Raw genomic sequence first — 23,609 nt, 5'->3', positions numbered from 1 at the left:
GAGGACGGTGGCCAGGGAGATGGAATGAAGCTCCAAGAGGTATCGTGGGCCATATTTGGTGATGGACTGGCTGTGGAGGGAAAGGAGAGGGGAATCAAGGACGGCTGCTAGGGAAGAGGAGGTACCAGGCCCTGAGAGCCAGAAGATGGCAAGAGCAAACGTCATGCGCTTGGAACAGGGCCACCCCCACCCTGTCCCCTGTGCTCTGGCCGGGCCTTCCTCCCCGACATGCTGTTCTCTTGCTCATTAAGCTCCAGCCATACTAGCCTCCTTTCGGTCTCTCAGACCAGCCAACCTCATTCCTAGGGCAGGATCTGTTCACGTGTTGTTCCTCTGGCAGGAACTCTGTGCCCCAGCCCTTCGCCTGGCTGGAGCCTCTGCCTGGGTCAGGTGTCAACTCAAATGCCACTTCCTGGGAGAGGTTTTTCCCTGACTACCTCCACCTAAAGTCACCCCACAGGTCTCTGTCCCATTGCCGTTTTATTCTCTTCACAGCACACTGTGTGCAATTACCTCGTGTACTTATTCACATGTCCATCAAATGTCCCTTCCCAGCAGAATGTGGGCTCTGTGGGCAAGGGCCCTCTGTCTCGTTTACCATGTATTCGCCTAGAGCAGTGGTTGCCCAGAGTAGCTGCTTAGGAAATCACTGTAGCAGAGCCCAAGGGATGAATGGTCACTCAGCGGCCAAGTTAGGCTGGGCCTGCAGATTTCAGAGCCATGGCATAGAGATGGCGATTTCAGCTCCTGGATACAGGGGAGCACCCAGGGCGAGAGGGCAAGGTAAGAGGAAGGCCTAGGACAGAATCCCGAGCACGCAACATGCAAGTGCTGGGAAAGAGGAGGTGCTGACACAGGACCCTCAGAGAGAGGTGAGACAGGGACAGGCAAAGCAAGGGCACGCCGCTGGGAGCAGGGCCTGGATTCGATCCAGGCAGGCATCCATAACCCAGGCTCCCACACTGAAGTCTATGTCACCTGGGGGAAAGGGTTCCAAAGTGGGCAGTATCCTTATCCCATTTTACTAATGAAGAGAGGACTTCCATTACTCAGCAAGTGGAGGCCTCGGGGTGTAGACCCTGTGCTGTTCTGGAGCCCGAGGTCTCAGCCTCTCCTCTCTAGTCTCTGAGCTTCTCAGAAAGCTGTCACAGGAGCCACAGGAGAGCTGTGAGGAAGAGGGAGGTCTTGGCAGCCGTGTGAGTGGCCAGGAGGGTCACTGAAATAAGAGCTGAAAACCAGCTTCAGAGCAACCACCCAGGGACTGGTGACCTTGACCCCCCCAGTGTAGACAGAAGCCAGGCAAGAAAAGACTGAGGAGGAAGCAGGAGGCGAGGATGTGGGGTGGCCATCACGGGTAACTTTTGGGAGAAGTTTGGCTGCAAAGACAAGTGAGACATAGGGTAGTAAGTGGAGACGCACTGGGTGGGAGGAAGGCTATTTTAAGGTGGAAGAAACCTGAGTGTGTTTCGCAGCTGGGGCCAGCAGAGAAGGCACGATTAAAGGAGCAGTAAGGAAACTGGGGTGAAGGAGAACAATTGGCATCCAGGAGTTGGAGGGGTGCAGAGGTGGAGAGCAAATCCTCTGTGAAGGGCAGAGGGTCCTCTCCTGGGGACACGTGGAAAGCCCCCAGCTGCAGAGGAGATGGGCGTGCAGGGCTGGGGCACACATGGAAGGAGTCCTATCTGCTGGCACCTCTCTTCTGTGAGCAGTAGGAGGGGAGGGCATCTGAGCAGAATGTGGGGGAGGAGGGAGGGCAGGGATGGAGAGTGGGGGCAATTTGCAGTACTTCAGCATTGGCAGAGAGCTGCTGGAGCGAGGGCCAGGCCTGGCAAGGGTCCAGTGGGGCCTGGTAACCATTCTTGGTGCCATCAGTTTGCCCAGGGCTGTGATGTTCTTTGGGGGCATTCAGCAGCCCAGGTGCAAGTTCAAAGAACAGAGAGTCACAGCCCTCCAGGGCTGAGGTTCTGCCAGGAGGGCTCCATAGGAGCTGCGTCAGGAAATGGGCAGATGCAGGACCAAGTAATGCACTGTTATCTGAGCTGATGGGGAGGGCAGCGGGGGGCAGAAGGGGTTGAGGGACAGAGAAGAAGGAGAGGTGGGCAAGGTCCAGGGACCATCATGAGAATGTGTGAATGAGCAGGTTGCAAGAATATAAGGCTTGCCAATAAAGCACAGCATCTTAAATATGGGTTCAGAGGTAAACAGAAATCGAGGCTGTGGGAAGGTGGCTGCAGACTCAGGTCTCCTGGCAGGATGTGGGGACTCACAGAAACCTGCCTCAGCTTGGAAGGGAAGCTCAGTAGTCCTGGAGAAGGAGGTTCGTGTGTGTGTGTGTGTGTGTGTGTGTGTGGTTTTTTATTGTTTTATTTTGCCTAGGTGAGACATGTTTTATTTTGCCTTGGTAAAGCATTCGCACAGTCCAAAGGCGGGTACTATAAAAAACAAACACACCCCTCTCGCTACGATGAGTTTGCTGGCCCAGAGGGAGCCATGTTCCTTTTCACCGAGGCTGAGGGTAGTGGCAGGAGTAGCTCATGTGGGCTGCGGGGTCCAGCAAGTGGCCTTCCCCACCAAGCTCTTGGGTGGCAGGTCCTGTCCGAGCACGCCGGAACTGCGGGAAGCACGGACTCACCTGGCTAGTCCCTCGGCTCCGAAATCCTTCCTTCCCTGGGTCCCACCTTCTGGTGGCCCTCCTCTCCCTCAATGCTCCTCATCTCCCCTGCCTTTAAGGGGCGGCCTGCTGGGGCAGCGTGCTGTCTTCTCCCTCTCACCCCAACCTGATCTGGTCCCACAGCTCCCTTTTCCATCTGTAGCAACACCACGGCCCAGAACGCCCTCTACTGAGCCCCAGCCCCACATACTAAGTGTCCACCTGGTAGCTCCCCTTGGCTGTCCCTGACGTGCCTCAGACTCAACACACCAGACCTGGACTCATCAGCTGCCCCCAATGCCCCCTCCATCTGCAGCAGCCAAGTTGGCTTATGGCCACCCAGCATCTCTTCACCCCAGTACTGAAACAGGCCTAGATTTGATGAGGAGACAGCCCCCTCCTTTGGGCCGTGTGGTTTTGGGTGTCTCGCCACCCTTCCCCCCAAGTAGAGCAGTAACCGAGGCCTAGAACATTCCATACTTACAGTTCAGCACCTCAAGGTTAGCACAGAGTCAAACAGGCCCAGTCACAGCTGATCCCGGGGTTTAGCCTAAGTGACCTGGGAGATGACCCCCCTCTTTCTTGATAGATTTGAACCTGAGAGGCCAAAAAGCCAACAACCTGCTTCACGTGGAAGCTGAGACTAATCACGTGCACGCTACATGCGGGCATCTCATTCTGTCCTAACAAAAAACGTACTAGCCTGGCCCTGCTTTACCCCTCTGTAAGGAGGAGGGAACGGAGCCACGGAGGGGTTAAGCACTTTAGGCAGGTCACACAGCTCGTGCGTGTGGTGCCAGCATTCACATCCGGCAGTGTGACTCCAAGCCTTGCTCTGCCCACAAAACGGTCTGCCAAGCAGACCAAGCCACAAAAGGGAGCGAGACCTCCCATCATCAGAGGCCTCACTCACTGCGGGCCAGAGGCCAGGACTACCCCTAGGCTTTTCAGCTACCTGGGCCAATATTTCCCTTCTGCTCAAGCCAAGTACCACTGGGGTTTCCTGTAAATTCAGACCCAAACAGTCCTGATAATGCATGACTTCGGTGGATGGCAGGCATCACCACCCCCTCAGTTTTCCAGGCCAGGAGCCAAGGTGTCATCCACCCTCCTCCCTCTCCTTCAACCTTCACATCCCACTAGGGACCAAAGCCTGAATCCCAAACATCACTCGGATCTGTCCCCCTCCTGCCCACCCTAGTCCAGTGTTTGACCCCAGCCTCCTTCCTGTCTCTACCTCCAGCCCACTCCCACCCCCAAACTTAACCCCAGTTCCCTAAGATCCAGATCTTACCACTTCCAGCCTTGAAACCCTCCAGACACCTCGATGCGTCGAGGGTGAATTCCACTCCTCTCCAGGCTGCCACCTTTTAGTCTCACCTCCCTTCACACCCCCTCTAACAGCCCTGCTTCTGGGCAGCCCTGGCCCACACCCCTTTGTCTCTGGCCAGGATGTTCTTCCTCCCCTCCCTCGCCCCATGAATACCCATTCAGTACGCCCCCTTCCTGTGAGCAGGTCACTCTGAGGACCCGTCCACGCCAGCACTTGTGATCCTCCGTGTTAACTGCAGTTTTGTGAGCGGAACCCTTTGTTAGACTGTGAGCCCCTCCCGTGCAGGGGTTCTGTCTCATCCACCCGCTTTCCCAGCCCCCAGGGGGTGCCTGGCACAGAGTTGTCACTCAGTAAACACTCATGGCAAAGATGAATACATGAAGCGGTCCCCAAAACAGGGTGGGTAACTCTCCACATCTTCTCTGGGGATGGTCCAGTTCGGGAAAAATAATACCAACGCCACATAACTGCAGTGCAGGAAGCCTGTTGTCTACCAGTAAGCACATTACCCATTTGATCCTCACAACGATATTGTTGCCTCCATTTTATAAATGAAGAGACTGGGGTTCAAGAAGGTTTACAACCTAGAATTCACTCACAAAATCCACTCTTATTTTGAGGCACCTGCTAGGGCTGAAGCCTGTCAGACAGACCCGTTTATGGGGTTGAATGAAATGGGGTCCTTGCCTACCCTGGCCACATGGAGGCAGCAGAGGGCTGGGTGAGAGTCGCCGTTTGCCTCACCTCCTACCACAATTAGATTTATATCTGAGAGTGGAAAGGGAATAGCCACCACAGGGGAGAGACCTGGGAAAAGGGGCTCCAGCTGGGGCTGCTATTTCAGTATTTGCTAGAAACAGTTCAGACTGGAGGTAAGGGGTTACCACTAATGCCAAGAGTCAGGAGCTGGAAACAGAGGGCATACCCCAAATCTGCTTCAGCATATTTAATAAGAAGTCACAGGAAGTGATAGGCATTGCTGGACCACGCCAAAACTCCAAACGGGTAACACTGACCCACAGGGTATGTGGCCACTTCAGTGCTCAGGGTCCCCAGCAGTCACCAAGGGGTTTTCATTCCTGAAGCATTGACCTCACAACCCCACACCCAAGAGTCCTTCAGAAGGTTGAGTGGAGCAGATCGGAGGCAGCAGCCAAGGGCAAGGATCTCCAATGGAGGTCTCACCACAAACCAGGTTTCTCCGAGTCAGTCACCTGTACCGCACATGAATCAAACGTAGCAGAGTTCCAGGATGGAGAAGGCAGGAGGGAGTGCTCTCTGGAGGACAGACCACGCAAGGCTCAGGAATCTGTAAGAGACAGACACCCTCACCTTTGCTGGAAAAGGAGCTGTGCTTTGTGGAAGCCAAGGAATGGATTGGACAAACCCCAACAACTTTTTCCAGCTCAGGGTGAAACTCAGGGGCTGGAGGAAGGTTAAGGCAAGATCTCCACCTATCTGTTGCCCCAGCCTTTCCCCCCCAGACAGTGCAGGCTGACAAAGCTTGTCGGGAATCCAGATGCCCAGCCTCACTCCAGCACTCAGTTCTGCACCCATGCCCCTACCTCTCACTCCCTGCTGGATGCCGAGAGATGGGGGTGACAGCAGCACCCATTTCCCAATTTTTTAAATTCTTTTCCTTCCCACTCAGTCTGACAGTCTTGACCAGGGTCAGAGTTCCGTAGCAAACATCTCAGTATCTTTCCTCAGGAACATTGAGGTCCCCAGTTCATGACACACCCCAGCTCTCCAAGCCAGGAGCTGAAGGAATCGTAAAGGCAGGAAGTTGGATGAAGAAAGCCTTTGCCTCTTTTCCCCCTCACAGCCCTGCCTGGGTGGCAGCAGACATGATGCTGGGGTGCAGCTCTTCCTCTACCAAACCTCTCCATACCACTAAAAGCACTCAGGTTTGAACCCGAAGGCCAATACAAACATATCACCCTTACTTCTGATGCCTCTGCTCTGACCACTGGGATTTTTTTCATAGATTATCGTCCAGCGGACCCTCTGAGCCCACCCCCACCCCTCAGGTTCAGGCCAAGAAAGCTGAGCCCAGCTGGGGCGCTGCTGCGGCATCTGGAAAGCTGTCCCCAGTGGCAAGAAGGCATCTCACAAGACTACCAGGGAAGTGGGGACAAGAGGGATGAACAGGGGTTTGGGGTTCCAATTGCTTTGGGGGGTGGGAAGAGGCCATATTTTGCATCAGCATCTCAAAGAGTGGTGGGAAATTGAGGTGGGAGGACAGAGGAAGAGGGATAACCCAGGAGAAGACATCTCTCTCGGATGTCACCCTGCCCGCCCAGGCTCAGAAGCAGGAGTCGCTGGGCCCAGTTCCAGCTCTGTCATTCACTTGGACGCCTCCCGCTCTCCTCTCTGTACAGTGGACACGGAGACTCCTCCATCTCGGCTGCGGAATCAGAGAAGAGCACAGCGAGAAAGGGCAGAAAAGCAGCAGAAGGCACGGGCTTCATCCAGGGTGGATGAACCTGGACACAACAGAGGGCGTTCCCACCCCTTCCCCCACGACACAGCGTAGGAAGGTGGGGGGATTCCCTGGGGCACAGCCTGCTGCCCATGTGCCAGCAGCACACACACACCCCTCACGGCCCGGCCAGCCCTCTCAAGGGGCTGCCCTCTCAAGGGGCTGAGGGCGGCATCCTGAGGTGAGAAGTCCACCGCTCAGCAAGGCCAGAATGGCAGCCTGCCCGGATCAGCAACAAATCCTGGGCTGCCCTATGCAGGCATCGCGGCGGCGTCAGCCTCACAGCTGTTTGGGCACCCTGCCCACACTGTCCCCTTGCCCCGCACCAGCCCCCGCTCACTTGCACTGACTCCCTTCTCAGAGGGAAGCTGGGACCCTGCCTCTGCCCTTGGCAAGCAGGACAGAGGCTCTAGTAGGGGGGTGAGCAGTCAGAGGTACCCCAACGGACAAGCCCAACCCACAGAAACCTAAGAGGAGCACCTAGGTACAACGCTGAACAGCGGAGAGAGACAGTGAAGGCTTCCCTGCCCAATCCCTGGGCTCTGCCTAAGGTGGCCTTGGCCTGGAATTACCTTGTCTTTAGGCCACCCAGGCCCTTCCCTCCAGATGGTTCCTGTCCTTGGAGAGACAGAGGCAAGAGAGCCAGATGGAGCCCTCACAGCTGGGAATCGTCAGCCCCCGCTTACCGGAGAACTTGCTTCTGAGGCCCCCCAGCTGTTGGCAACCTTGCCATCCACCGCCCCCCCCCACACACACACACACACACAGACCATACAGCTCCTTGCTCTGAGCCACCTATCCAGCCCCAACCTGAGCAGGGGCTGGGAGAGGGGGCCCCAGCACACTTCCCTATCCCCTAAGCCCCTGGATCTGTCCTAAAATACAACCCACACTCCCATTCCTGCCTCAAGCGGGAGGTCACAGTGAGGAATCTTATTCAAACCCCTTCAAAGGACAAGTTTCAAGAAGGAGGGGAGGGAAAGACGCAGAAGCCAAAGGCGGAGGTGGTCTGAGTTTCTGCTGCAGTGTCTCTCCTCAGTCTCAGGAATGAGCAGTGCTGGGGCGCCAGAGTCAGGCTCAGTCCCAGGTAGGGCTGCAGCAAAGTGGGGGCCGGCGTGGGTACAGGAAAGGAAGGCTCCCAAGTACACTGGGGCTCCTTCCTCTTCCATCTGCCCTGCCTCCCCCTCTCCCAGTTACACAGTGACCCGAGTAAAAGGACTTGGGGGAGGCCATTGCGGGAGAGATGATGGGGGAGGGAGGGCAGCCTCTTCCCTCAGACCCCCGCACACCTGAGGCAGCTGCTGGCCCTACCCTGGGTGTTCCAGCACTGGAAACCAGAGGCGCTGAGAGCTGATTCTGTGGCTGCCGTCCTCAACATAGAGGTGACCCCTCGGCAAAACAGAGGTGACTCTCCCCCTTCGCCCCCTCTCACCTGTGCACCCGTGGGCCTCGGCAAAGGGCCGCGGCTTTCTCTCTGCAGCACCCGTCGGCATGTTCCCAGCCACACGGGCACCCGGGGCAGCTCCCTCGCAGTCAGACGCCGAGTCCCAGGGTCTCTTGGACCTCGCAACCGTTGAGCACAGCCAGGCGCCTAGGAGTCCTCGTCACCACTGCTGGCGCCGCCGGATTCCGCCTCGCGCGATGCGCGCCTCTCGCGGGCCAGCAGCGCTGTCAGGCCCTGGGCGCGCAGGAGGAGGCCACCGCCAAGGAACAGGACCCCACAGAGGACGAGCAGCGACAGCACGCCCAGTACCGCCGCCTGCACAGTGCGCGACCCCTCGGGGGGCTCTGGCTGCACCCCCGACTGGTTGCAGCAGCTCAGCCAGGCGGCGGGGGCCGCAGCGCCCGCCTGCGAGCCGTTCATGCTACAGTGCTGGCTGACCAGATGTGCCCAAATGTGCGCGGGACCGTCAGATGTGCAGGAGGCCCGCCTGGAGCTGCATCAGGGAGGAACGTGAGGGGCGGATCCCAGTCACCCTAACCCCCACCCCTTGCGCAGAGCGCTCAGGCCCTCCCTAGACAAAAGGCTCCTCCAATGTGAACTATGGCCCAGACTTCCGGGCCACCGCTTGCCCCAAAGGCTCACACCCAAGCACTTACTCAAACCCGCCCCATGCACCCAACCAGCCAAACCCAGGATTCCTGTCCCCAAGGCTCTCTCCTACTTGGCAAAGGGAGTGAAAAGAGAGCACCTCCCTTAAAACCCCGAAGAGATCTTCCAGACCCCATCCCAGGTGCTAGTTAGGGAGCTGCCCCCACCGAGCAGGACACAGGACAAGCAAGGGCGAACCCCATTCCTGGGCTTTCTGCCTTTGGGCCAACTCAGTACTGCTCGGGAGCCCAGGTGGTCACTGGAACAGGAGACAAACGAGTGCCTCTAAGACCTGAGCGATGCATATCCTTCCTTTCCCGTCATCTCCTCTGGGAGCCTCCTGGCGCTGGACAAGCAGGCCAGTGCCGCCTCCGCCTCACCGCCTCGCCGCAGGGAGAGGAGGAGGGAAGGTCGAGAAACTTCAAGGCCTATCCCTATTCCTTTACTCAGTCCCCAGAAATCCAGGCAAGTTACAGACCAATGGGAAAGCACAGATTTGAGTCACCAGGGCTCCAGTTCTGATCTTGAATAAATCGGTCCACTACCTCTAGGAAATCAAAATTCTAAAAGGGATGGAGATGTTACTGTCCTGTCCACCAGAGAGGTCACTACCAGCTGGGAGCCATGGCCACGCCAAGGTGGGAGAGTGGAGCAGAAAAGGAGAAAGCCTGGGGAAGCTGGGATGTAGGGAAGATCTTCCCGCCAAGCTCTCCTAAAAACTCCTGTAGCAACCTTGAGTTCTCTTTAAAACAAAGTCACTGCTAGCAAATACCGGTATCAGCCAACCCCTCAGAAGGGATAGGCTGATGGCCAGCTAACAGGAAAAAAAGGTCCCCCGGACCGCAACAGGCCAGGTAGGGGTCACACATCAAGGACTTGCTGGGAATAGGCCTTCCCCATCTCCAAACTCCCGAGAACCTTCTGACTTCTCCGATACCCCACAGATCCAGGGTAGGACATTACAAAACCTGTCATGAAACATCATGTGGCCAAAGGTGGCTTGGAATGAGAAAAATGTGCAAATACTTACTGGTCATCCTGGCTACCTACCTGCTCCAGGACCGTGGGCAAGACCCCTCCCCTCCAACCATTTTGCCCTCAGCACCCCTCCCTACACACAGTTCCTTTACTCTTTGAGAACTGGCCCAGGATATAACCAAAAAGCACTGTAAAATATGGAATAAATCCATAAAAACTACACAGTGGAGTTCGATTTTAAGTTTGCTTGTGTAAAAATGTGTGTTAACAAAGAAAGCAATGTCCTAACAACCAGCAAGGGCCAGCCCAACCTGGTAGTGTTACCAGACACCAGTCTCAAGCTGGCCCCTCTCTCTCCAGAGAGAAACCCCAAATCAAAAGAGCTTTCTGGTGCACATAGGGACCTGTGTGTGCTCTATGAAGACAGAAATATTCTTCGGGGCCATCATAAAGCAAGACTACATGATATAGAGGCCAGGGCTGTTACAGCTTCCTTAGGAAGAGAGGACAGACAGCGCGGCCACACAGAAAAGCAACAGATCCTGATCTGTGTCTTCATTCAAGGGACTGACCATGGTCACACCTGGGTGGGTAACACCAGCTTACATGAACGTCCTACGTAGTTCAGTATTGGCCAGCTTTAATCTATCTTTAATCCCATCCACCCACTCCCCTCACTTTGGAATAATGCCCTCAATGCACACCTGTGTCCTCACAGGTCTATCAAAAAGTGTTATATGTGTCAGGGCAGGACACAAAGCAAGGGACAGATGGCTCAACCCAAGGTCACATTCTTAACTTTATTCCTCATCCTAGCGATGGCGCTTCTGGACAGTGGAGAAGGGGGACCCCACCAGGGGTGAGGTGACATCGTGTAGGCCGGAGTTGACCGTCAGTGATGATTACGAGGTTGACCAGACTGGCAACCACAAATCGAGGAAGCCAGGGGATGGCCCTTCCGAGTCTCACCAAGGACCTGGAGCAGGTTCCAGAGCCCCAAGGGCCTAACAGTGCAACCCCTAGAAGCCACGGTCTGCGAACCATCTAGGATGCCTGAGGCCCCAGCAAGGCCTACAGGGCCAGTGTGTCTTTGATGAGCCTGCGCATGGTGGTGGTGACCGAGGTGCCCAGGGCGTCAGTGATTTGGAAGGAGATCTTGTAGAGGTAGGGCTGCACGTCCCGCAAGCCAGTGTCAAACACGTTGTCCACCTCTGACTGCGTGGGCATCTTGGGCAGGTACTCGTGCCGGTTCATCACCTCCACGATGTTGATAATCTTCTCACAGAGCTTCTCACCCACCTTCTCTCGGCAGATCTGCCGCTCCTGCTCTGTGGCCAGGGCGACCACATGCACCTTGACCGTCCACACTTCCCAAGGGATGCACTCATCTGAGAAAGGCCAGCGAGATTTCTTCTTCTGGTAGAACTCCAAGGACATCTGCCCCAGGCCATCGCCACCAGAGGTGCGCAGTGCATCCTGGGAAAGAAGGCATAACAGATGAGCAGGCCAAGACAGGAGTTCTCACCCCGTGAGCGCCTGCTTGCTACGCCCCAGGAAACTATGCTCTCCTCACTCTATTAATCCTTCAGGGAGGGCACGGAATGAGACCCAGAGAGGGTAAAAGGATTTGGGTGACGTGGCACAGCAAACCGCCTGCCTAAAATTGAGTGGTTCAAGCAAAACAACAAAATCTGTCTCCTCGCCCAACTCCGCCTGCTTTGGTCAGAATTGATGTTTTGTAAGTACTTATTCTGGGCCAGGCACATTACACACACAATCCTACTCACTCCTCTCAACAACTCTGGGAGGCAGTAATATTACCTCTCATTTATTGAGGCAAAATGAGGCTCAGAGTCAAGTTATCTTGCCAAAAGTCACAGGCCGATGACTGGCTGCTCCAAGGTTTGAATCCAGATTGTCTGACTGCAAAATCCTTGCTTTTCACCTTTACATGAAGTGCCTTCCTTCTCCTTCCACACCCCACCCCTTTCCTGGGTTTGGCTGGTTGGGTGCTTGGGTCCCCATCATTCAAAACGTTCTCCAACACCTCCTTCTCCCCAGGTAAACCCTATTTGCCCTCCTCACTGCCAAGTAAGCACAATCTTTCTACTTCATTCACTCAATGACAACCTAAACTCATACAGTCTCTAAAGAAAAGGGGGGGAGGGACTATAAAGCCCAGTGATGCCTGGATTTTTGATTAGAAAGAAGTCAAGGAACAAAAGGGGGAAGGGAGGGGAAGGAAAAACCAGACCTGGCTGCTTCTCCTCTGAGAAGCAAATGGAACTACCTGACCCAATAATTCTGCCTATGCCTCCCCTCACCCCCATGGCATGTGGTGGCCCCACACTCCTCCTCCTAGGGCAGCCGTGACCCTGAAGCTCCTTTCCATTTGAGTTAGGCAGTGAACCCAGAGGGTAAGAATGCTTCCCTGAAGTCCTGAACCGCTCATCAGGGAGTAAGTCTCTCCTTCATGGACAAACCACGGTCAGGCGACATTGGCCGATAGTAGTAAAAGCTAAGGCTGCTATAATGCTTCCTGTGTGCAAGGCTGTGCCAGGCACTTGACATCTTGGACCCATTTCCTCCTCAGAGCGCACACACCTTTGAGGTAGGTATGGTTCTCATTCCAATTTTATACACAGGGAAACTGAGGCCCAGAGGAGTGGGAGCCTGGCTCCAGAGTCCACTATGCTGAGTACCGCTGCCTCCCGGGAAGGGGGACAGGAACCTCTTACAAACTTGCCCTTTCCAGGCTCAGAGGGACTGGGGAGGGGAAAGCTGTGGCCTGGGAGAGGGTCCACACGGTGCCCGACACAACACAGGGACTCTCCAAACATTTGTGGAATGGAAGTCCGACAGGAAAACCCTCCTCCTCTGACCCGAGATGGTACCTTTAAAAAAACTCCCCTTGTTACTTTCAAATTTCAAAATACCCACTTGTTGAAATAGTGAAAAACTGCAACCCTGAATGAAGACAAAACTGAAACTCACACCCCGCTCCCACCTTCTGAGGTTACCAACATTAGCGACTGGGCTGTCCCTCCTACCTTTCTTCGTGCCCCAGGCACACACAAACACGAGCCACCATGCCCAAAGGCATGCCCCAGCTGCATGGCAACCACCTGAGCCCAGCAACCCTCCCTCGGGAGTCTGTGGGGCAAAGGCCCAGACGGGCGAAAGCAAACATGGCCGCGGAAGCAGTAAGGTGTCAGTGGAGAGCGCTGTGGAACCAGAGCAAGTCAGGAGCACAGGGCAGTGAGCGCGCCCGGGGACCTGACTGCCAGTGCGGAGGGCTCCCCCTCCTTCTTCCTTGGCATTTATACGAGCCCCCTCTGCTCCACCAACCCCCGGAAAAACCACACTCCCAGAGGGCTCTGAACATGCCTGTTCCTTAGAACCTGAGAGACCCCACGCACATACCCAGGAAAGGTAAGATGACCCAACAGGACGCTGGGGTGGAGGGCTGTCCCCGGTCCGCGTGCCACCCGCGTGCCACCCCCTACCTTGAATTCTCCAACAACCTTGCGCAGGGCTCGGTCCAGCTCCTCCGAGGAGACGCGCACGTAGGTGAAGTCGATGAAGTCACAGTCGACGTCCTGGGTGCCCACGGTGCCTATGGAGTAGGTGCCCTCCTTCTTGTAATGGAACTTGCCCGTGCTTCGGTGCAGAAGCACCGTGTGCAGGACGGCCAGCATGGCCTCCTCCACCTGCCGCCCCTCCACCGACACCTCCAGCACCTCGGAGCGGCAGTTCATGCTGCCGTCAGCTGCCCACACAGGGCGGGGGCACAGGAAGACGGGGGAGCTTCACCCCACCCAGGGGCTGCCCTGCAAGAGCCAGGTCAGAATGCTGACACCTTCTCAATGATCCGCGTGTTACCTGTTCACTTCCTTCCAGGCCCAGCCCAGTCCCCGCCTCCATAGCCCTCCTCTGCATTTCGGCAGCGCAGACTATCAGAAATCTTAGACTTTTGGGATTAGTAAGGGGGAGAGCTTCAAAGGTACCAGGCCAAACAACCCGCCAAGGCTTGAATTCCATTACGGTACTCAGGGCCGTTTAAAGCACATGCTCACTGTGCAACACCTGTCAGGCACTGGCCATTCAAAGACAAGCATGGCTCCTGCCCCTGAGAAGCTGCCAGGATGGAGCTGAGACGGGCAGATAAACATTACCACACTGGCGAGACGAGAAGGGAGCAGTAAGAAATGGAAGATCGGAGTCTGATTTCCCAGGACCTTGAATGACCAGGTGAAGGCACTTGGACTCTGTCCTGGGGGCAGTAAAGAGTCAGCGCATCACTGTGCCAAGAGCAAATCTGTGCACCCGAAAGTTAACTCGGGCTGATGGGCAAAGAATGGCTCTTCACTAGTTTGGGGTCACAAACTGCTTTGAGAAGTCAATGAAAGCGAAGACGATCGGGCTTTAAAACCTGACTGACCATGCATATCCACCCCAAATCTCACAGATTGCCAGGGCCAACCACACACTCTGGGGTAAAAACCTGCCAATTTAAGGCCGAAAAGCTGGGCAAGGAGTCCAGTTAGAGGCCATTACACTAGTAGCAGTTACAGAGGCGGCTCCATGGATGTGGGGGGAGAGAAATGCAGACTGTGGGGGTTACGTCCAGCAGTTCTGGGTTTGAATCCTAGCTCTGCCATACCTTGCTCTGTGACCTTAAGCAAATCACACAATCTCTCTGAGTCTGGTTTCTTATCTGCAAATTTGAATTGTTGTGAGGGTTAAATAAAATAACACATGTAAAACAGAATAGTGGTTACAGCCAGATGATTTGGAACCCCAGCTCTGCCAATTGCTCACTGTGTGTTCTTGGGCAAGCTGCTTAACTCCTATGTGCCTCGGTTACCCCAATCTACAAAAAGGGGATATTAACAACAGCTACCTTGAAAGTGTTGTCTGGAGAACTGGATGAGTCAGCATCTCTAACGCATTTAAAGCAGTACCAAGCAAGTAGTAAACAGCATTAGCTACTGTAATTATTACATCGTTATTGCTGAAAGATAATACAAGGCTACACAACTGCACTGGTGGAGAGAGTGGGAAGAAAAGAACAGATTTGAGAACAAGAATTTATTAAGTAACTGAACATGAGCCCTGGGAGAGAGAGAACTGTCAAGTTTGACTGGGAGTGTTCAGCTTAAAAACCTCCCGTGACGGGGAATTCAGTGCCTCTCATGGCTGACCACTCCATCTTTAAACAGCTCTACTCAGTTATTCCTACAACTGAAGCAATCTGTCTCTTAGTGCTTCAAACCACTAGTCTTAGTTTTGGTTCCAGGCGCCGCACAATAAATATCACCCTTTGCAAAAACCAGCCTTTCAGATAGTTAGAGGCAACTCTTCCATCACCCCCTCACCCGTTGCACAGGTTACAAGTCTCCAGCCACCACAAACCCATCAGCTCCACATATCTTATCCGCTCAGCGTCCTGACAGCATTTCTTTTTTTGTGGTTTTGTTTATTTTGTTCTTTAGATTCCACAGGTAAACAAAACCACATGGCATCCTTACAGCTGTCTTCTACGTTTATGTCCGTTTGTCTCTAGTCCCCCTAAGCAGTGGCGCTCACCACTGAACGCGCAGGGCTCGGCCCCTTACTAGGCCAGCAGCCTGGGGCCACCTGTGCGAGCAGTCACTTCTTCATAGCTGTTAACCTGTCTTCTCTCCCTCACTAGGCACACAGCGCCTTGATGACAGGGACTGACTGTACCCTATTCATCACCAGAAGCTCAGTGCCTGGAACCCAATACAATTACTGCTCAATTCACCGACCCAGGAAGTCCAGGTCCTCGCACGGCTTGCTGGGCTGGCTTTCCCTATGCCCGCAGATCAAGGACGAGCAGAGCTCCCTTGCTCATTTCTTCCCTCTAGTGTCACTGCACGAAGCCGTTTCCCATCTAGACTTCCAGCTCTGCTGCTGCACCCCTTTCTTGCACAAGTCCCCCCTCTGGGGCCCCCCACAAACTTTCCAACAGGTGTCCCACCTCTTCCCTTCTGCCCCCAGGCCAGGCTCCTCCCTCCTTCTCGGCGCTGTTCTGGGCTCCCCGCCCCCAGGGAATCAGGACTGGCCAACTCCGGCTCCGTCCACAGCGGCCACCTCTGCTCTGTGATGAGCCCGTCTGCCCCCCGCCCCCGCCCCCGCCCCGACGAGCAGGGCGTCCTCCGAGCCGGGCCCGGGCCCGGGAAGCCTCGTGCCGCTGCGGCGCCCAAGGCCCAGGGCTGCGGGGCGCAGGGGCAGCCGCGCGGACGCCGCCCCGGAGCCAGGCCGCGGCCCACGCCGCCCACCTTGCGCGCAGAGGCTGCAGCGGTCACTCGGCTCCGACCATCGCCTTCCTCCCCGTGCCGTGCACGTACGGTCCCGCAGGTCGTCCCCAACTTCCGATCGCGCCCAAGAGACGGGCTAAAAGAAAAGCAAACCCAGAAAGCGTTCAGCCCGCGTCACCACCTTCCGGAGGCACGCAGGGCGGACTTCCATCCCGGGGCCCGTTTCTCCCACAGCCTCTCTCCGAGCACCTCCACGGTTCGGGGACCAGGGGAGAAGCTGAGTCCGCCGGGGTCTCGGGGTCGCGCCCCACGCCCCACCTGGCCGGGCCCGGAAGTTCGAGGCGCGCCCCCTCCCGCCACGTGCCCACGAGAAGGCACCAGGCAGTTAGGACGCTCCCCTACCTTCCCGAGCCCGCGTCCGGGACGCACCGACCACGCAGACACGCCGCCCGCGGAACCAGACCCCCCACGGCCGGACGCGCTGCCGGCCCAGGAAGCCGTACCCCGCCCCTGAGAGCCGGACGGCTCCACCGGCCCCGGCGACCACCGGGGGGGGCGAGCACAGCGGGCCGAGCCTTGACGCCAGCGCAGCTGTCCAGACCATTTTACATTCACGTGAGCAGACAAATACAGCCATCGACTTCTCGGTAATTTGTATCCTACCTTGTTCTTGATCATTTCTCGGATTTTAAAATTTGATGGTGAGAAGTGTCCCCCTCATTTGGACGAGTCCATTCACTTCCACCACCGAGCCTGTTGTTGTGCTTCGGCTGGAACAACCCACTTCCGCCATAGAGACGAGAGGGAAGGAGAGGCCGGTGAGCTCTGTGCTGCCGCCCTAGGCTGAAAGGAGCCCTGCGCGGCGAGCCCGCCCCTCGGGCGGAGTCCCGCACGCACTCCCGGCTCGGGGCGCTAGAAGGGGCCCCGATCCCGCCAGACAGGGGGCATGACCCGTGGAGAGGTGCCCTGCAGATGAGCCCATCGTACCGCAAGACGCTGAGTGGATGGCAATACTTTAATTTGCTCAGTGCATAATGGACAGGATCCCTGGCCCCACGAAGATGCTGTAGAAAGGGACTCAACCTAATTCTGTTATCTTCGTACAGAAGCACTGCTGGGTGCTCTCCCTTGACCAATCTGGTGACGGTTCTTGTAAGGCCTCTGTGTGTGCCCCGTGACATCACTCGTCCTTCCTGATTTCCTCCTCTCACACAGGGAGCTGTTGTGAGGATCACAGAGAGAATTCACGTGAAAAACCTTTGTGAACTGTAAAGTGGTACACGAGTACGAGTGCATTTTCACTGCTGTGTACCTTCCTGGGAGCATGTTGCTACTCCCTGGAGACTGTAAGCCCGGGCACGTGGGGGATTCGTCAGTTGCTCTCCTAATGCCCACAGAACCTGGCACACCCCCAACCCCAACAGGAGACACTCTTGAGTTGTTTACTTGGGAAGTAAGATGCTCATTGTCCTACATGCACTCTTCCCCAAAATAATAATACGTAGCATTTATTAAATGGAATAGAAAGGGCATTATTGTAAGTGTTATATGTTGATTAATTTAATCTGATGGTAAAGAAATTGATGCTAGGAGAGGTTAAGTAACTTGCCCAAGGTCACTCAGTGAATGGCGGAGCCTGGAGTTCAAATGCAGGATTCCTTACTATACTGTAGAAGCTCTCTTTCTGGTTTCACCACCCTGAGCCTCCTGGGCACGACCACACTCCAATACACCACCCTCAACACCTGCTCTCTGTGGGGCAATGCCTTGATTAGCAGTGTTTGCCCATTTTCTGCAATGGCCTATTTCAAGCTGCAGGACACCACTGAATGCAGAGTCCAGAATGAATAAAGGATTACATTTTGATCATCAGAAGTACAGCTGGCTCTAGACTATGAGTACCAGTGGCTCTAACATGCCACTGTCACCTACCACCTACCCCCCCTTTAGACTTCCCCTCTCCCACCCAGTTCTTCCAACCCCACCCCCTGCCCCCACCCCCCGCCCCAACCCAACCTCCTCTTTTGGCTGACCTCCCCACCCCATCTGTTCCCTGTCCCCTTCCTTCCTCCCTATAGTACTGCCTTCGTGCAGCCTTGGTCTCCAGTCTGTCTCTGTCCCAGGTATGGATACCTCTCCCCAGGCAACCTCAGAGTAACTCCAGAGCCTGGGGAAGCCGAAAGCTGCCTGCCTTACAGACCGGCAACCTCTTCTGGAGCCTGGGCTTAACCTGGAGGGAATGAGGATAAAACATTAAGAGGGTCCATGAGAAGCCAAACGAGGGGGACCCCAGGAGGTTAGAACTTCAGGGGTGGGGAACCAGAGCCTAACTTCCAGAGACTGCAGTGAGTAAGAGGGATGTCTGACCTCTCTCTACCGTACCCTGACACACTCTGTCCCAGAGCCCTTTGCTGCCGCCATCCAGACCCCATCATCATCTCCACTACCAATCACTGAGCCTTACTAGGCACCATGCCAGTACTTCATATGCACTATTGTGTTGATTTTTACAACTACCTTTGAAGGTAAATACAATACCCCCCCCCCCGCAATTTACACATAATGAAACTGAGGCTGAAAAATACGTAGTGACTTACTTTGATGGCTAATTTTATGTGTCAACTTGACTGTGCCACAGAATGTCCAGACATTTGGTCAAACATTATTCTGGGTGTGTCTGTGAAGGTGTTTCTGGATGAGATTAAGATCTGAATCCAGTAGACTGAGTAAAGCAGATTGCCCTCTCTAAGGAGGATGGGCCTCGTGCAGTCATCCTGAATAGAATAAAAGGGATGACCCACCCACTGCAAGGGGTGACCCACCCTAGGAGTAAGAACTCCTACCTGACTGCTTTCAAGTTAGGATGTTGTTCTTTTTCCTGCCTTCAGATTTGAACTGAAATAGGCTGTTGGCATGTGGAACTATACCATCAGCTATCCTGGGTCTCCAGTGGTCTGGCTGCAAACCTTGGGCCTTGTCAGCTGCCATACTCACATGAGCCAATTCCTCTTAGTAAGTCACACTCTGTCTGTCTGTCTGTCTGTCTGTCTGTCTCTCTCTCTCTCTCTCTCTCTCTCTCTCTCTCTCTCTCTTTCTCTCTCTCTCCATATATGTATACACACACACACTCACACACAGAGAGTTTGCCAGAAAACTGTATACACATTTTAGGAAAGGAAAAACTGTATTAATTGTAATACTCAATATATACCAATAACAAAAGATGAATACAAGTCACGTTTGACCTCTGCAATTACAAGAGGTGCTCAGAGTGATCACCATCAGCGTCCAGACACTTCTGATTATGGCGAACTCCTGCTTGAGCATAAATAACATCTCTTAAAATGTGTGTACGTTTTTATGGCACCCCCGGTGTGTGTGTGTATGTTTGTGCGCGTGTGTATATCCTATTGGTTCTATTTCTCTGGAAAACCCTGACTAATGCACTTGCCAATGCCACACAGCTTTTCTTTCCTCATTCCACCAGTCCTTTTACCCATTCTTGTCCTTACTCCAAAACTTACCTGCTCAAGGAGCCTTTCCTGCCTGAGGGTAAGACCAAGCCCTCTTACCTCTCTTATCTCAGGCCCAGATGCTGGCCAAGCCTTGCCTCCTCTTACCTCCCTGAATCCTTACAGGGCGCTTCTCATTGTACCTCAGGCCCTGGGTCCTACACCCACGTGTGTGGTCCTGTCAGGGAGGGAAGGTCTTGGCCAAAAGAGTGAGACTGTGTGGAATGAATTCTCCCATCCTATGTCATTACCCCCTGATGATCATTCATTCATGCCACACATATGGAACTGTTCATATGCTAGGCCCATGTTATACCAAGGTGGACAAGTTACAACCCTTGCCCTCTGGGAGCTCAGAGTCTTACAAAGAAGATGGACCAGGAGGTACACCTGGGCAAGAGAACACAAGTGGTATGAAAGAAATGGCAGCAGGTTTTGCAGGGCTAGAGGGGGCCACGATGGAGGCTACTGTTGTCATTCCAGAGAGACGTCTGTGGCCTGGATAGAAAGTGACACATTCAGAGTGAAGAGGAGTCCCAAGTCATGTTCTCAGCGAGTTGGGAGGTGACTGGGCACCAGAAGAAAACCGGAACAGCCGCAGAGAACACAGGCTAGCAACCTGCAGAGATGGGAGGGAAGGGATGGTTGGTGATTCCAGGAAGAAGTGGGGCTTTATTTTAAGGGAATTATTCTGGGGAGGCTTCTTGGGTAAGAGATAAGAAAAGAGCTGGGGTAGAGGTCTCTCTGAGGACTGCAGGTAGAAACTGAGGGTTCTGAGGCAGGAAAGGTGAGGATTTCTCATCCAGAACCCAGAGCCACGACCAGCCAGACAGGCAGGCAACTGGCTGAGGCCTCTGAGCCAGGTTCTGCCGCAAAGGCCTGTGGAGGGAACTTGAAGGCCAACAGGAGACCTTGGGAGTAGGCAGCTGGCTTTGCATGGTGAATGTGGCCTCGGATGGCCCCACCCCATCCTAGAGCATGCCCAGGGGAGAGCTAAGCCCTGAAGCTGGCCCTGCAGGCCACCCCTAGCGCTACAGAGCTGACCCCTGTGGCGTCACAGGGAGTGACTGAAGCCCCAGCAACAACAATGAGTGGGACTAACGTCAGGCTGGGGCTCCTGACGGTGATCAGCCTGCCTGGGTAACCAGCACCCTGCCTGCTGACCCTCTAACAGGGCAGGGCCACAGGGGCGGGGAGGGCGGGGAGGGGATGAGGAGGACCAGCTGTCTCCTTCTGACATCTGCCCCTCTGGGATCCTGGACAGGGGCTCCTCTACTTCCCACCCTTTCTGGGATGTCAGTCCGGCCCCCTCCCTCCTCCCAGGCAGAGGAAACGGCTGGGCCTGGGCGGATGAGAGAGTGACAGAGAGCGTGAGAAAGAGGTGCCTCGGGGCCCCAACCTCGTCAGGCAGCCTCTAGACCTGGACGGGGCTGGGAAGTGGCAAGTCTGCTTGCTGCCTGGTCTCCTGGGGCTCATGGGGATCTGTCCTTCTGCACTGGGGAAGGGTGGTGGGTTTCTCTCTCTCCCTGGGAAGGTCTATGTTTTTGTCTCTCTGGCCAAGAGACCTATTTCTGTGTCAGTCCCATGGTGGTAAGGAGTACTCTGTCCGTCCTGCAAGGTCTGTGCGTGTGTTCTTTTGGGTTGCATGTGTGCACATGTTGTTCCTTGGGGCACAGGATTCTGTGTGACTGTCTTTGCAAAAGGAAAAGGGCTATTTATCCACCCTGGTCAGGGAGTCTACATATCTACCCCTAGGGGCTGCTTTCCTCTCCCTCATTTCTTGTCCAGCCCAGGGCATCTCTGTAACTATCCTTGGGATATCCCAGTTACATGGGGTGGGATCCAGGTCTCCTGCTTGGCCTCCCTCAAGATTGCGTTCCCTGGGTGTGGGTGCCCCTTTTTTCTGATGTGTCAGAGTAGGAGGGCAGGGACACTCAGCACCCCGCCTGCCTGGCTTGCAGCTGGGCACTGCTGCCTGCTAACGCAGCATGTACCAGGACAGGGCCCGCCCCCCAAACCCCCCCCCAACTCTGCTTCCCAGCCCAGCTGCCACCCCCAGCCCCCACAGCCATGCGTGAGTAGGGGCTGCACAGTGCCAGCTCCTGGGGTAGACCTTATGAGACCTTAAGTGGCAGGGTCAGGGTCCAGCAGCAGGCAAAGGGGGGCCAGGGTGGTGGGAGGATGGGCCAAGAGGTGGGGGGCAGGAGACAGAAGCCAAGATCAGAGCCTCCAGGGCCCCATAACCCTCTGGCCAGCTCTGAGTCCAGCTGCGGACCCTGGAATGTGCCTCCTGCCCTCAGAATGTCCCTGGCTGTATAGGGAAGAGATATTGGGGCAAGCGGTGCTTTTACTCGGCTTTGTCCTCACTCCTTCCTGCCCTCACCACAGGGAGCTGGAGGAGTCGAAGTCCCACTAGCCTGCCTGAGCCTTATCCTGACGGATCCCCCGTCTGGGGCCAAGGCCCGAGCCTGGAGCAGGGGTGAAGGCAGAGGTTTGGGCTGGGCTCCGGCGGCTCCAGAGAGGACAGAGCAGCTGCCGGCTGAGTGGTGGGGCTACCAGTCCAGGCCCGGACAGGGCTGGAAGGCAGGTGGGCGGAGGCTCACCGCGTTAGCCTCATTTTCCGAGGATCCTCAGTGGCCCTGGAGTCTCTTCTGCAGTCAGGGATTTGGTGGGCGCTGGGGCTTGTCCATATTTAAGCTAAAATCTTCTGGGAATCCCCAGGCCCAGCTTCACATGAAGGGACACAGCACTGCCCTCAGCCAGGATATGTCCAACACAGCTGCCTCATGACCGTGAAACGACATCACTAGCAGGCTGTTGACCGTGCAGCCACCACACAGCGGCCTCCCACCTCTGACAGCCTCTCTCACAGGCTTCGCTTTGCAGCCACAGAGCTGGCTGTCACACAGCCAAGCACGCTGGACTCTCAGAGCCAACCATGTGGCACCTACCGCTCAAGCACAATGTGGTTGCCGATGACATTCAGAAGCTTCTCAGCTTCCTTGATGCTGACCTTCACCACCTCCCTCCATAACCAAGTCCTGGTGGCTGGAGCCCAGGTGTGGGGCAGAGTCCTCTATCCCAGGTCCCAGGGAAAGGCCATCAGGCACAGACCTCTGGGGTATAAATCACCCACTCAGGCCCTAGACCCCAAAACCACCTCTCACCCTAGTCACAGTGGTTCCTCAGGGCTGGGGAGGGGGCTAGGGCCTCTGGGCATGGGGCCCAGCGTGGGTGGGGCCGGGGGAGACAGAGAGGCAGGCTTCCTGGGTCTCCGTGTGAGGACAAACAGCAGGCTTTGAGGCCTTGGAAAATCCCGCCCGGGATTCCAGGCCCTGCCAGCGTCACTGCCTTTTGACTATTGTCCCCAACGGAAACAGGCCCAGCCCCCGGCCAGTCAGGACAGAGCGACCATTGTGAGGCCCCACCAGGCTCAATGCCCCCTTGTTTGCCCTCCCAGCCCCTAGCAAGACTTAGAGGCCAGTTCTTCCAGTTGTTCAGTGAAAAGAAAGGGCCTGCCTCCAGTCTCCAGCCCTTGGGCGGGGCAGGGAGGGGCAGGGCGGGGTTGGAGAAATCAGTCCCCTAGTCCTGTACCCCCAGAGCAAGAGTTCTGGAAAGGAGCCACCATCCCTGGAGCTTCTTTTATTTTCAAGGTCTCGGCCAGGGAGACCTAGTGGTTAGGTAGTTAGACACGCCCAGCTCAGCCACTTACAAGCCAAGTGACCTTGGGAAAGTCATTTCCTTTCTCCGAAATGAATTCTCTTTTGTAAAAACAATAGCTATTATTTATTGGGTGTTTGCTATGTGCCAGACACTATTTGAAACATTTTGTATGCATTCATTCATGTCATCATTATAGCAAGTTTACGAAATAGGTACAATTGTTTCCTCCATTTATAGATGAAGATGTTGAGGCACAGAAAGTCTAAGTAACTTGCCCAAAATTCCACAGCTGGTTAAGAGCTGGAGCCAAAATTTAAACCCAGGTAGTCTGGTTCCAGAGTCCTTGCTCTTTTCCACTCTGCTGTGTTGTCCGCCTGAGAGGTGGGGATAACCATAATTTCCTCATACAGTGACGGTGAGGGCTAGGAATCACAAATATATGAAAAGAACCTCGTGGGCAGTGGAGCATAATATGTGGTAGCTTTTATCGTCACTGTGGGGCTTAGAGATCTCTAGAGACCACGGTTCTCCACTGCGCATCTCTGGGCCTTGGCCTCTCCTCAAGCACCCAGTGGTCCTTTTGCCTTCCCCAGGGGCTGCCCACATCTGTGCAGG

At 55.3% G+C, this 23,609-nt stretch overlaps 2 protein-coding genes across 5 annotated transcripts; both read right to left on the bottom strand.

The window, feature by feature from the left end:
• Nucleotides 1-4,915: 4,915 nt before the first annotated feature.
• Nucleotides 4,916-8,377, bottom strand: SMIM41 (small integral membrane protein 41). Its single transcript, XM_081060887.1, has 2 exons — nucleotides 7,898-8,377; nucleotides 4,916-5,292 (listed from the first exon to the last, which is right to left on the bottom strand). Exon 1 carries the CDS (start codon nucleotides 8,327-8,329, stop codon nucleotides 8,057-8,059), a length of 273 nt encoding a protein of 90 aa, XP_080917013.1. The 5' UTR covers nucleotides 8,330-8,377; the 3' UTR covers nucleotides 4,916-5,292; nucleotides 7,898-8,056.
• Nucleotides 8,378-10,316: 1,939 nt separating this feature from the next.
• On the bottom strand, nucleotides 10,317-16,612 carry ATG101 (autophagy related 101). Of its 4 annotated transcripts, none has more exons than XM_081060476.1 (4): nucleotides 16,483-16,612; nucleotides 15,841-15,955; nucleotides 13,042-13,365; nucleotides 10,317-11,011 (listed from the first exon to the last, which is right to left on the bottom strand). In XM_081060476.1, the coding sequence occupies exons 3-4, from the start codon at nucleotides 13,291-13,293 to the stop codon at nucleotides 10,607-10,609; spliced, it is 657 nt and encodes a 218-aa protein (XP_080916602.1). In that variant the 5' UTR covers nucleotides 13,294-13,365; nucleotides 15,841-15,955; nucleotides 16,483-16,612; the 3' UTR covers nucleotides 10,317-10,606. The 4 variants fall into 4 exon arrangements, with proteins under 4 accessions (XP_080916602.1, XP_080916600.1, XP_080916603.1 ...); XM_081060474.1 differs by lacking the exon at nucleotides 16,483-16,612 and adding an exon at nucleotides 16,222-16,320; XM_081060477.1 differs by lacking the exon at nucleotides 16,483-16,612 and adding an exon at nucleotides 16,249-16,310.
• Between the last annotated feature and the right edge of the window lie 6,997 nt (nucleotides 16,613-23,609).

The sequence above is a fragment of the Rhinolophus hipposideros genome (assembly GCF_964194185.1).
Source record: "Rhinolophus hipposideros genome assembly, chromosome: 9".
Classification (NCBI taxonomy): Eukaryota; Metazoa; Chordata; class Mammalia; order Chiroptera; family Rhinolophidae; genus Rhinolophus; species Rhinolophus hipposideros.
The sequence above is the reverse complement of the archived record's forward strand: the minus strand, read 5'-3'. Positions and strand labels throughout refer to the sequence as shown.

Bases quoted from the DNA above. Each gene is read 5' to 3' on its own strand.
- SMIM41 (XM_081060887.1), bottom strand. From the start codon at position 8,329: ATGAACGGCTCGCAGGCGGGCGCTGCGGCCCCCGCCGCCTGGCTGAGC.
- ATG101 (XM_081060476.1), bottom strand. From the start codon at position 13,293: ATGAACTGCCGCTCCGAGGTGCTGGAGGTGTCGGTGGAGGGGCGGCAG. The intron at 11,012-13,041 runs GTAGGGGGTGGC...CTTCTTTCCCAG, and splicing joins AGGTTGTTGGAGAATTCAAG to GATGCACTGCGCACCTCTGG.